The 14,214-nt window shown below is 41.3% G+C and overlaps 1 protein-coding gene across 1 annotated transcript; it reads right to left on the bottom strand.

The window, feature by feature from the left end:
• Positions 1-4,180: 4,180 nt before the first annotated feature.
• On the bottom strand, positions 4,181-13,668 carry LOC130413536 (uncharacterized). Its single transcript, XM_056738815.1, has one exon. The coding sequence runs from the start codon at positions 13,649-13,651 to the stop codon at positions 12,554-12,556; it is 1,098 nt and encodes a 365-aa protein (XP_056594793.1). The 5' UTR covers positions 13,652-13,668; the 3' UTR covers positions 4,181-12,553.
• Positions 13,669-14,214: the final 546 nt, after the last annotated feature.

The raw sequence follows: 14,214 nt of genomic DNA, 5'->3' as shown, positions 1-14,214 counted from the left end.
CTTGCGTAACTCGAAATGGATGCATTTACATTTGCTTTGTTTGTACTTTTCACTCCCGTTAAAAGTGTCACACTGGACATTCCATTCCATTCCATTTTCTACCGCTTATCCGAACTACCCCAGGTCACGGGGAGCCTGCGCCTATCTCAGGAGTCATCGGGCATCAAGGGAGGATACACCCTGGATGGAGTGCCAACCCATCGCAGGGAACACACACTCACTCATTCACTCACTCACGCACTCACACCCTACGGACAATTTTTCCAGAGATGCCAATCAACCTACAATGCATGTCTTTGGACCAGGGGAGGAAACCGGAGTACCCGAGGCACGGGGAGAACATGCAAACTCCACACACACAAGTCGGAAGAGGGAATCGGACCCCCAACCCTGGAGGTGTGAGGCGAACGTGCTAACCACTAAGCCACCGTGCCCCCCCCACACTGGACATGACTGTGAAATATATCTCAAAAATATAATATTGGACAATGCCTAACGTTCACATACAATACATTCCAGAGCTTATACAGTCGAAGTTTGTCAGCATTATTGATTTTAATATGTTACATTTAAGTGAACAGTTAGACACAACTTTCTAGCAGCAAAGGTGTAAATCCATACATTAAGGTTGTAATTTAGAAGTAATGTGACGCGAACAGCCCCTCACCCCGTAACGTCACTCAACCGAATTCATTAGGTTCCTCCAGCAAAAACTACAGTTCTGCTATAATTCACAAAATTGTTCAGTTTGTGTTGAAACTGTGAGGTTTTTGTGTAGTCATTTGCATTACATTACATCAACTTTAGCTAAATTAACCTATGAACTGACAAATGATTGCAGTCATATGCCTATCTAGTGAATAATTTATGCAGATTTTGCTTGCATTAGGCTACTGTTTTTAGGTAACATGCCAGAGCCTGTACAGGCCCATAATAATGTTGCAGTGTTCCCCAGAGAGCATATGGCCTCTTTTTCCGACATCTCGTGATATGTCACATTATTTATAAACACTTCATGAATATGAAACATGTACAGCTAAAGACATGTTAATTATAACTGGTCGATCGCATTCGTGAAGAGCGTGATGCCGCGCTAACATAACGCGCATGCGCAAAGCGTGCACGATCAGAAGTCCGTGCGAAATTACCCCAAAATGAAAAACAGTATTTCGGGTCGTTATTTCGTTTTGGTTTATGCATTTGTTGGATTTCCCGTTTTAAGATGAAATAAGAAGAAAACCATCGTTTTTAAAAAAAATTGTGCATACAGAAAAACGGAAAAACGAAATATCGACAGTTTTTTTCTTTTCCCGTTTGTTGTATTGATTGGAATAATCAAATGATCAGATGATACACGGGTCCGTGTACGTTTTATTCATTTGAAATCCTATTTGAAATAAATTAATGGAAAATGAAAAATGACTCGTTCTTTCATTTTTCGTTTGCCGTTTAAAAAACGAATTTCGAAATCAATTTGGCATTCGTACATGTGGGCGGCGCTATAACGCCCCTTTCACCCGATTGGTCAAATCGTACGATTCTGTAAGTGGGATTGATCTAGAAGGGTACCTATTTGTTGTAGTAGAAGTATTAATAAAGTTCCCTGCATCACAAAGCGCCCTGTGTAAACAAAAGGCAGGAACAATGCCATAAGGGGTCTGTATAGTGATGACAAATAAAGTGGCTATAAAGACAAGCGAGCAATTTATGTTCCTCAATTATTTAAAAAAATAGGAGATTAACTTTGTCTGAGGCTAAAAGTCTGCCTGCTTCCATCACCGGACAACACTCCCCATAATCCATTGCACCACTCTCACCTGATCCCCATCATCTGGACACTATTCCCATCACCTGTCATTCCCTTGTTATCTGTTTTATTTAAATTCTTCCTTTGGTTTTGTTATCGGTGTTGAATGTGTTTTTCACAAGAAAAACTAATCTGCTTTATTAATGGGTTTTTCATTTGGTTTATTCAGAAATTGTTACAAAATCTAAACAATAAAACGAATATTGTATTGATAATGGGAGAGTCTACCCGCTACGCAAAGTCTTCTTCAGCACATACCAAAGATTCTCAATAGGGCCAAGGTGTGGGCTCTGTGGTGGCCAATGAGTGAAAATGATGAATATGTTTCCTGAACCACTCTTTCACAATTTGAGCCCGATGAATCCTGGCATTGTCATTTTGAAATATGCCCATGCCATCAGGGAGGAAAGAACCCATTGATGACATAACTTGATCATTCAGTCAACTGACCTCATTCTCTGGGCACATAACGTTGCTGAACCTAAACCTCAAATCCAATGGGAGGCTCTTACCTATTTTCTTAGTTGAATCCATGCAGTTGTTGACTGTTTTTGAACAGGCAGTGTATATAACTCTGCTTTATAAAAGGGTTTCTCATTCGGTCTGCATGAGCTTATTCAGAAATTGTTACGAAACCAAAATGATAGAACTATATATTTACATTAACATTTAGTCATTTTATCCAAAGAGATTTACAGAGAGTTAAGGGAGCAATAAGCGATATGTCAAACAGGAGCAATCATACAAAAGGTACTGATACAAATAAGCCAAAGATAATTTGGATACTATCTACAGTACACATGGATGTCCAATTCACAGCATATCTTCAAAACTGTATGACAACAGAAGCCCTAGTTTAGGCACAACACGGTTAGCATATCTATAAATCTGGTCACCTACAGATAGTCATTCAACCACCAAACACATACACACACACTGCTCCCTCAAGCTTAATCTCAAACATTTCCAAAACATAGTGATATGTACAGTCTCACAACCGGATAAAGCTGTTATTTTATACTGGTAACAAAGAGTCAATGTCTAAACTAAAAACTAAAACAAAAGACAAATGCTAAAACTATTGTTAATCATACATACAGTGAGGGAAATAATTATTTGATCCCCTGATGATTTAAGTTTGCCTGCTTACAAAGAAATGAAGGGTCCATCATTTTTATGGTAGGTTAATTTTAACTGATAGAGACAGAATATCAACAACAGAAAATCTGGGGAAAATTTTATATAAAGGTTATAAATTGATTTGCATTTCAGTCAGTGAAATAAGAATTTGATCCCCAAGCAAAACATAACTTTTTACTTTGTTGAGAAACCCTTGTTGGCCAGCACAGAGGTCAGACATTTCTGATAGTTGGTCACCAGGTTTGCACATGTGTGAGGATATATTTGAGTCCACTCCTCTGTCAATCTTTAAGGTTTCTTGGCTGTCGCTCAGTAAATTGGAGTTTTAGCCTCCTTCACAGATTTTCTATAGGACTAGGGTCTAGAGACTGGCTATGACATTTAATGTTCGTCTCCTTAAGCCACTCTTTGGTTGACCATAGTGGTGGAGAGGTTGAAATGGGAGATACAGATTCTGTTGGAAGGCATCTTTTATATACATAACAAGATGATTTAGGAGTACTGCCTTAAAGTGACAGGACTAATCTGTGGGCCATGTAGGCACATAACCAATCTTTGGGGCCAGGATTCTTGCTTGTTGGTAGGGGATCAAATATTTATTTCACTGACTGAAATGCAAATCAATTTATAACCTTTATTTCAGCTGATATTTTGGTTGATTTTCAGGTTCTATCAGTTAAAATAAACCTAAACATTATAGATACTGCATTTATTTGTAAGCAGACAAACTTACAAAATCAGTGTGGGGATCAAATAATTATTTCCCTGACTGTACTTACATACATGCCTACTGTACATATAATTTACTCAGATCACAATAATTATTGGGCGGAAGAATATTGATTGAATTATTTATTATTGGAATATAACTGATCAATAATTTATTTATTAATAATAACTAAAGGATGTAATAGTAGTTGTATCATATACTGTGTGTCAAATAGTTTGATTGATTTATGACCCCCTGTCAATTTTTCTGTCCACCAGTCACTCAAACTGAGACTTTTATGGTATGACATCCCTGATGACAGATATGTTTTATGGTTGTTTTTAGTGGGTATCCTCTGACCCCAACCCTTCCTTTAGTGGGTCTAACTAGCTCACCCCCCTTCACTACTTCCTTATCAAAAAGTCTTGTTTTCATCCTGTTTAGCTTTTACTGCAGGATATTAGTGAATAATGTTGTGGAAAATGTTGATCTTCTAGCTCAAAAAATTGCTCAGACAAGGAAGGTCCAGGTGTCAAAGTTTCAACTTTATTTGTACAAGTCAAACAAAGTGAGATGTTCCAAGTCCCCAAAACATCTGAAAACTTGGTGTTTTCCAGCCTCTACTTATAGTGAAACTTTTCAAAGGTGAACCAATCAGGTAATTACCCGTTATCAACTTTATTTTTTATCATCCTAACTGTCCTTGTCTGCCACCATTATCTTTAGGCAACAAGGTTTCATGTCTAATAGTGGAATCTCAACCTTGACTTAATTTTTTAAAAAATAAGTTGTGCCATCTGGCTTTTCAAAAATGAGCCGTGCTATAATTTATTTGGGTCTGGCCTTCACACCATCCCTGGATTTTGTATTACTGAAAATGATTAAAATAGTTCATAAAATCAAGAATCATGCATAAATGTATTGATTATATCATTCAAACAATCTTATCGTTCCAATACTCATCTCTAAGTTAATGTGATTTCTGATCTACTAACACGTCTTTGTTACAAACATTCCTATGAATACTTCTTTATAATCGGGGTAAATAAAAAGCCCCATAGTACACAGAATATGATCAGAATTATACACAATATATTCCCCCCTTTGGGACTCCGTAAGAGTCCCACACATGATTATTACTAACATAGGAGGAATTTCTACTTAAAATATGTGTTCTGCAAAACGAATATATGTGTACTTCAAAATGAATATATGTGTGCTTCAAAACGAATATATGTGTGCGTGAGCAAGAATAATCAACAGTAATGATAATAGTTATTGCCTTAAAAGGACATGCTTATAAGCTATAAAAATAGAAATCCATCTGACCGATTAGGTTATCTCGTAACACGGACAACTCCTGCTTGTTACCATTTACTTAATAACAATGCCCTCTGTATTAGATTGCAAAAAATTGATCGTCCCTGACTGAGTATACTACCATCTGATGGTGAGGAGCAGGTCTAGCAATCCTCCTTACCGCCTGCATTATGCAAGGCCAAAGACACAGTAACATCAGAATTGGCGCCACAATGCAGATTATCAACATCAATATATTATGCAAATTGGGAAATATGTTGTTAAGCCAGTTCCATATCCAATTATCTGAATCTACTTCATCCTTTGCCATCATGGCAGAAAGCATTGAAATATTTTGTATTCCTTGTTCGATGAGATGTCCATCTGCATCGTTGTCTGGTATGTATGTGCAACAAGTCTCTCCAATCATAGCACAAACACCTCCTTGCGATGCAGTAAGTTGATCCAATACCAAACGATTCTGAAGAGCAGTAAGACGTAATCCTTGTAATTCTTCCTTGATTCCTTTCATCATGAGTTTTGTTGTGTTGATGAATGAAGAAAACTCATATCTAGTGATTTCCAAACCAGTCATCAGTGATTCTACTCCTATTGCTGGAGCAAATGCAACCGCAATCTTTTCTGCAACTGTCCATATGTGATGATTTTTGGGCACTGGGCTGTCCGTTAGGAAGTTGAACAATCCTCTTCTCACACGCCGTTGACTGTTCATTGCTTGATGAGGCAAGATAATAACTCCTCCATGTAACTGAACCAAAGCACACAGTCCTGTCCAGTTCTTTGGTAGTGACAAATATATTTGATAGCCACAGAGCCAATAGTATCCTTCAACGACTCCAGTTCCCTTGCGATCAGGAACATGCACAGTTGAGCATGATGGACATTTTGCTCGTCCTTTTTCGGAAGTAAGAAGATATTGGTAGGTAACAAGTGGCTGTGGTACTTTATGAGTAACGGTGAAAGTTGTAACAGGGGGATTTAAGTCGTCTGCATACCGAAGACAGGCCATACAACTTCGTTTCACCGATTTGCTTATAGGCTTATAGATGTCTGAGCATTTTTGCTCTGGTATCATCCCCAAAGCATGACTTCCTGACTTTCTTTCATAACAGACTAGATAGTTAGGGACATGTTTAACAGTTGCTATATGAGCAAAAAGTCTATTAGGAAGAGGGTGTGGAATCCAAGTGTCGTGCATCATATTCTCATCAATTTGGGGTAACTTTAGTCCTAGTTCTTCTCGTAATTTAGCGTCAAGGCCTTTTTTTCGTCCAGCAGCTGCTACTGCAGCCTTGGCTGCTTCAAATGTGTTGTTGGGATTCTGATGTGGCCACCAATCCCCTCCGGTGGTGCTGTGAGGAAAGTGAGCACAAACATAACAGTGTCCGACAGCATTCATTCTTACGGTATGATTCGTCAACCTCCACCACATGTTAGTAGCATAATGATGAGGGGGATTGGGGTGTTCCATCCATGCGTCGGAAGGCTGTCTCATCTTGCTGTTGACACTTCGTCTTTTCTTTTGATGCTTTGACTCAGACTCTGGAACCAGTAGATCGCTGAACAAATGTTCAGATGATGTACCATTTACTCCACAGTCCACCCGTCCCAAGGTAGTGTTCAAGACGTCCATGTCATTTGGATCCATATTCATGCCGTTTCTTATAATAATTGGTATTATTATTACACATGTTAAAATGAACATCATAGAAGCTATGCCTCGCTCTCCGCACAGTCCTCTAGACCCCCTGGGATGCCATGGGTGTCGCTTTCCTTCCATTGTGATAGCTGCTACGGTTCAATTCACCTCGTATCCTTTGGTACGATAATTGAAGATCATCCACAGACCTGGTTTTAACCTGGATCCCGCTTTGAATCGTGTATGACAATTATGTGGTTTTAATGTCAAAATCCCTGTATGTAGGTTAATTGAGGGCCAAAGCAAATATTGGGTGTACACAGTCAAAGTCCAACTAGGTTTTCTTTCAGTCCATGTATCCTCTTGTGTTGAAGTAAATCCTACTGCCAGTATAGCATCATCCCGCGGTAACAATCTCAAAGTGTCTATGTGTGACTGTGGTTGTCTTTGTCCTGAAAATGCAGACACATAACCAGAGATCACCAAGTCATAACAACACTGTCTCTCAGTACATTCACTTCTTGATGGAAAATAGAGCGATGTCCTTCTTATTCGGTCCGCAGGTGGTTGTCGGTGTGGAGAATCGATCATATGATATGGCCTGAACTTCTCAGCAAACTGCTTAAAGGCAGCTGACATCAATCATGTATTCCTTTCTTAGGTCTAGTTTCTTGGGTAATGTGCACACTGGTATTCCCACTCCGTGATAGGTAAGTTGTGACGTGTAGTTGTCAAAATGTTCTGCGCTCGATTTATAACTGGTCGTTGTCCAGGTTGTGTAAAGAAAAAGACAATAGTTATTCCAGCCAGGTTGTCGTAATAGGCTTGAACAGCGACTGAATGTCCTACGGCCAGAACCGCTGGATCTTGTTCCAGTATTTGTCGTGCTGCTGGTCCTAGGTGTAGTCTGGGGTACCACGGTCGTGAAGGATGTAGCACCACTCTCTCACTCCAGTGTTGTTGCCTTCCCCATGCGTATTCTTCCTCCTGCAGTGGAAGGCGTCGCTTCCATCCTATCTTAACTTCCTGTCGTCTTCTGTACCTCGCTGCTGACGTCAGTTTGATGATCCCCTGCAACTCTCTCCCAGGAACACACCCAGCCTTGGCCTCTATATTGTGATAATAGTAGCAGAAAGAGAAAAAGAAAGAAAGAAACACATAATGCATGTCCCTCTTATTGTCATTTTGGGATCTGTCATGGGCAAACAAAAACAAGGGGAAAGGGTTTTTTGCCAAAAACAACAAACAAAACATCAGCTATCTTCCTACCTATTTATATCTAAAATAATATAACTACGCTACACGCCCCAAAAGGAAATACAATTCTAGACTTTCTCCCTTTCTTATATACAAACAGAGTCATAATAGCAAAATAAAAGTGGCACCCTTTTTCTGGTTTGGTTGTTTAACAAGCTAAGGGGTCTCAGATTCTTCACATTTGTCCATTGCTGTAATCATGGTTAACATAAATGCTTCAGAGTCATGTTGCACATTTATCTCTGTATGCAGTAACATTTGTCTAGCTGTGGCCTTAACCAACAACGATCTTAGTGTGGGGAGAACACAACAGAACAATATTGCAAAGATCATTAATACAACAGCAATCGTTATTCCTACTTTGGTCAGCCATTTTCCCCAGGACCCAAACATTGTCTCAAACCATGTCCCAAATGCCACATCTCTTCCTGCATTAGCCGTTATTTCATCTCTAAGGTTTTTCAACTTCTCCATAGCATGAGTAAAAGATCCATCAGGGGCAGTGTTATTAGGAATGTAAGTACAGCAATCTTCTCCAAACATTACACAGACTCCTCCTTTTTCAGCTAATAACCAATTCAGAGCTTGTCTATTCTGCCATGCCATTTTACTTGTTGGGGCTAGTTGTTCTCCAAGAGCTTTAAGTGCATCATTTGTGTAGTTAATAAACCTTTGTTGATTGTAATACAGATAATTTATCCATTCTGTGTTCTTATTTGGGGTAATCCATACAAAAATAGACTCAAATCCAGATTTAACTTCATCTCTTGCTTTAAACTGGTGTGGGATATTTCAAGGTTGACCAATGGCATCTATGTAAACATTTGGGTCACTCTGATAGGCCCTTTTCACTATTTTCTGTTTTGGCTCACTTTTAACATTCTCATTTGGATCCCATGTGATCATAGTGGCATCTTGTATTAGCTTTACTCTTGCACATAAACCTCTCCAGTGTTTTGGTAGTGTTGGTCTTAGTTTGCCTCCACCACAAACCCAAAAGTAATCAGCTATAGCATTAGCCTGATTTTCATACGATTCAATCAAGGGCCATCCTATTGTCATTTTTGGGCAATTTTCCCATCCTATCACTGTGAAATTATCTGAAATTGTAGCGGAAGCAAATTTATTATTCCATTGTCTTATTATCCCCTGCTGCCCTCTCATAGTCTTATCTAAATGCCAAATAGTTATACAATTCCCTTCAAAAATTCCCACATTATTGCCCTCTTTTTCATTTGTGCTATTGTAACATTCGTACTGCAATGTATAATCTATTTCATAAACTGCGGGAACTTCAATCATATTTGTTGGGATCCTCACATCAATATCCATACACTCCTCTCCCCATAATGAATGAGCATAGTAACGTTCCCTATTTTCACGGCCTGCCAGGGCTAAACATTCTGCATGGCAAAAAGGAACAGTGTTTCTCTTGGCACTGCAGTGCCCTGCATAATGTCCAGCGCAATGTCTGTAATCATATGGGTTTGGTACAACGAACAGTTTGCTCAATGGTGACGGGGTGCAAAACACGCAACTATCCATGTACGACTGGTCCACTGTGAAGTGTGCCCACCTGTACCATTCATTTTGAACAGCAATGTCCCAAAGTCTCTCATACTGGGGCGCTTCATCACATGTTGAACTCGTAGGGTGTCCATTCAAGTGCTGACAAGTCAATTGTTGGGAACTCTTCTGCCAGTAGTTGTTCGTCGGATAATTCTGGGCTGGCAAACTCTCGGTCTGTGGTATGGTCTGCACCAAGCTCATCAAGAGTAGTACCGTGACCATAAGGTCCTGCATCTCCCTCCCGACCTGGGCCCGGCCGTGGTTCACCGGCGCCTGTTGCGGTTGGGGTGGTGTCTGGTTCTGGTCTATGGCGGCTATCTCGAGCTGCACTATGTTCCCCATGTATGTCAGGATCGTATAAAGTCCTGATAGCATGTTCCTCCGGGTGTCTCTGTTCTGTGCTCTGTCTTGGCTCGTCGGACTCCTGCTCTGACTGTGATGCGTGCTCTGACTGTGCCGGCTCTGGCTCCTGGTGTGGCTCCTCCTGCTGTGTCCTCTGCTCTGGCTCGTGCTGTGGGAGCTGCTCCGGTCCCTCAGCTGCCCTCGGCGTCTCTGGCGCGGACTCTGGAATCCCCTCAGGGGTTCTCTGACTATCATCTTGGCTCTGACCTTCGTCTGAAGTCTCCGATAGGTCCTCGGCTTCCTCGTCAGGTTGCTCAGGATCTCGCCGTCGCAGTTGTGGTACTCTGGTGCAGTGATTCAGATGGTACCAGGTAGTACTCCCCTCCACTTGTACTGCCGTTGGTGTTGCTCTTGTGACTGTGTAGGGCCCCTCTCGTCTTGGCTCATTCCATTTTCTTCTGAAGACTCTTAGATACACTTTGTCTCCTGGTACGATTGCACATGGAGCTTCTTCGTCCTCTCTAGGCCCTCGACGTTGCTCCTGTGAAGATATAGCCTCATGTATAGCAGTTAATTGTCTCATGTAAGTTCTTAACTCAACTTGCAGCTGTTCCAAAGGCGGTCCATCATATGGGCCTCTTAAGTAGGGCACCGGCATAGGCCTACCCGTGAGCATCTCATGTGGTGTCAAATTTGTAGTCCTGTTAGTTTGCATGCGATAGTTCATTAGTGCCAGAGGTAGGGCATCTACCCAGTTCAACTTGGTGTCTGCACAGATTTTACTAATCTTTGCTTTTAAGGTTCCGTTTGCCTTCTCAACCATTCCTTGAGATTGGGGATGGTAGACACACCCTAGCCGCTGTTTTATTCGCAACTGTTGCAAGACAGTTTTTACAGTTCTTTGAATAAATGAGGAGCCGTTGTCCGAACTGATCTCAGAGGGAATTCCAAACCTGGGAATCACTTCTCTCGTCAAAAACTTTATCACAGTCCCAGAGCCCTGGTCTGATGATGGCACAGCTTCCACCCATCTGCTGAATCTATCTATTATCACCAACATGTATCTCTTCCCTCTGACTGACTTGATCATGTCGACATAATCCATTACCAAGTGTTTAAAAGGTCCCTCGGGTACAGGGATGTGTCCTATAGGTGCTGAAGTCCCTTTTCTCACATTGTTCTGAGCACAAATATCACACCCTATTAGAAAATCATCCACTGTCGCTTGCAAATAAGGTGACCAATATCCTTGTTGCTTGATTTTTCTCAGTATCTCATTTCGACCGCAATGATCAAATCCATGTGTCTCAGAAATTAACACAGTCAATAGAACATGTGGTGCAATGATTAGTCCTTCATGAGATCGCCATACTCCATTTACATCTCTTGTGGCCCCCCTTTGCTGCCATACTGATTGTTCAACAGCACTTGCCTGCTCTTGTATGCGAGCAAGGTCTGTAATTCGGGGCTCGGGTTGTATTAACACCATGGGGGCCATTACAGCAACTTGGCACCCTGAGGCTTTTCTGGCCTCTGCGTCGGCAGCATTATTTCCTTGTATTACAAAGTCATTTCCCTTTTTGTGAGCTTGGCACTTAATAATACCCAAGAGTTTAGGTTGCATCATAGCTGAAATTAACTGTACTATCTGCTCAGCATGCTGTATTGGGGAACCATCACTTTTCCTGAACCCTCTTTGTTTCCAAACTGCTCCATAAAGATGACAAACTCCATGAGCATATGCAGAGTCTGTATAAATATTTACAACTTGCCCCTTTGCTAGCTGGCAAGCTGTGGTCAAGGCTTTCAACTCAGCCAGTTGTGCTGAACATGGCTGTTCACACTGCTGAGAAATTACAGGAAGAAATTCATTTCCTTCTCGTTTGACCACAGCAAAACCAGCATGATTTCCTAAATGGTCTCTGAAGCAGGAGCCATCTACAAAGTAATCAGCCGCCGCATTTAGTATGGGCGTAGACTCTAAATCTGGTCTAAGACGGGTAAACGCCAACGATTCAGACACACAATCATGTGGCGTGCCTTCATTATCCAGAGGTATGTAATTTGCTGGGTTTACAGTAGCACAATATTTTAATGTTACATCAGGATATGTCAAAAGAGCTGAATATGCCAGGGTTCTGGCCTGTGTTAAAACAAATCTACCTTGTTCCAACATTTCAACCACCTTGTGATGTGCATATATTATCACAGGGTATCCCATGGTCAAAGTAGAAGCCTTCTCATAAGCATAATATACAGCTGCAAGTCCTTGATAACAAGGAGGATACCCCTGTGCTACACTGTCCAACTTTGTACTATAAAAGGCAATGGGCTGTTTTCCCCTCCCCTTACAAGTCTCCTGCATCAATACTGCAGAGGCATATCCCTCTTTTCTGTTAGCTACATAGAGGTGAAAGGGTTTTGTATAGTCAGGACTTGTGAGAGCTGGAGCACTTTGCAGTTCTCTTTTAATGGATTCAAATGCTATTGTCGCATCATTATTCCATGTTAGTGTGGTTCTCAGATTTTGCTGCCCTGCCTGTTTCATTAAGGCTCTTAATGGGGCAGTTTTGATTGCATAATCCTCTATCCAATCTGAGCTGAATCCAGTCATGCCCAGGAATGTCATCATATGACCAACAGTCTGTGGAAGCGGCACTTTGCTAATTCCTTCCAATTGACTTTGTGATATTGCTTTGGTTTTATATGCAATTATTCTTCCCAAGTATTCTACCTGGGGAAGACAATACTGCAGCTTTGTCTTGGAGGCTTAATGTCCTCCTTCTGCCAATTTAGTCAGAACCTTAATGGAATCTCTGTGGCATTGCTCAAGTGTAGGGGCACAGATCAACAAGTCATCCACATACTGGAGAAGTGTACTGTCCAGTACTAGATCTTCCAGATCAGCTTTTAACAGCTGATTAAATATGTGAGGGCTATGGCGGAACCCTTGAGGGACCCTTGTATAGGATATTTGCTTCCCCTCATAAGTAAAGGCAAACAAATGCCTGCTGCTCTCTGCCAATGGAATGCTGAAAAAGGCAGAGCACAGATCAATCACTGTAAAATACTTAGCATCAGGCGGCACATTTGTAAGCAGGGTGTGAGGATTCGGAACTTCTGCTGGCCAATCTTCTACTATGTCATTGACTGCCCTTAAATCATGCACCAAGCGCCATTTTGCTTTATCCGCTTTGGTAACTGGCAATATAGGGGTGTTACAAGGACTGGATGTCTCAAACAGCACTCCTGCTGTGGTTAGTCCTTCTATAGTACCTCTGATGCCTTTTATTGCCTCAGGTTTTAAGGGATATTGGTACTTGTGTGGCAACTTAGCCCCTGATTTTGTCTTAATGACTATAGGGCTAGCAGATTTTATCAGCCCAACATCTGTGTCATGTTTTGACCACAATTTTTCCGGAACTAATTGCTCCATTTCTTCAATTAGCTCCGTTTGTTTCATCTCTTTTTCTAGGATGATTTCCGAACTCATGTTTCTCTGATTATTGACTTCCACCTCTCTAGGAGTTCCCTGCATAATTGTTGCACATGCAATTTTCATGAAATGTTTATCTGCTGAAATAAAAATTAAGGGGTTGTCTGTGCTTTTCCATTGTATTCCCTTGGCTTTCTTCATCATTGGGCCTATTTCTTTGTTCTCACTTCCCTGCTCTAAATATAATGTTATATGGGGGACTGAATTTGGGATCTGGAACCATTCTTTAATAAAATCATTCCTGTCAACTTGTAATGCCGCTCCTTGTGGTCCTACAATTATGTGCTGTGAAATGAGGGGAACTTTCTTGTCTTTTGTTTCTTGCAACCACTTTTTCTCTATGTCTACTCTTCTCAGTGGGTCATATATCATGGTACAGTGGAATTCTAATTCAGGAAGATTAGGATCTTTTAGTTGTTCTTTAACAAACTTTTCCCATTTTTGCACTGTCTTTCCTACCTCTTCCTCTAAATCTCCTATCCAGTAGGCATTGGCCTGGGGGGCTGTGACTACCATTTGCCTAACTCCCTTGCTGCTTATGTAAATACCTTCAGGGGAACATGATATTTGTAGCTTTAGTTTACATAGGGCGTCCCTCCCTAGCAGATTAACAGGGGTCTGTTCTGATACTAGAATAGGCAGAGTTACTTCTTTGTCCTTTGTCCTCAGACGCACTGGAGCCGTTATTGGAATTAGCTGCGTTTGCCCGGAAAATCCTACTGTCTTTGTGAACTTGCCAGACATGGGGAGGTGTGAGGCATGACTTGAACTTATACAGGTATAAGTTGCTCCAGTGTCTATCATCATTGGTGTGTTCTTGCCTTCAATATTGACCTGCAGCATCGGTTCTGTGTCAGCATCTTCCGTTATCAGTGGGTGCTGACCCCTCCCCGTAGGATCTTCTTGGCAGCCCTAGTATCCGATATCTGGACCAC

Source organism: Triplophysa dalaica, chromosome 23, assembly GCF_015846415.1.
Source record: "Triplophysa dalaica isolate WHDGS20190420 chromosome 23, ASM1584641v1, whole genome shotgun sequence".
Classification (NCBI taxonomy): Eukaryota; Metazoa; Chordata; class Actinopteri; order Cypriniformes; family Nemacheilidae; genus Triplophysa; species Triplophysa dalaica.
This window is presented reverse-complemented; position numbering and strand designations above follow the sequence as displayed.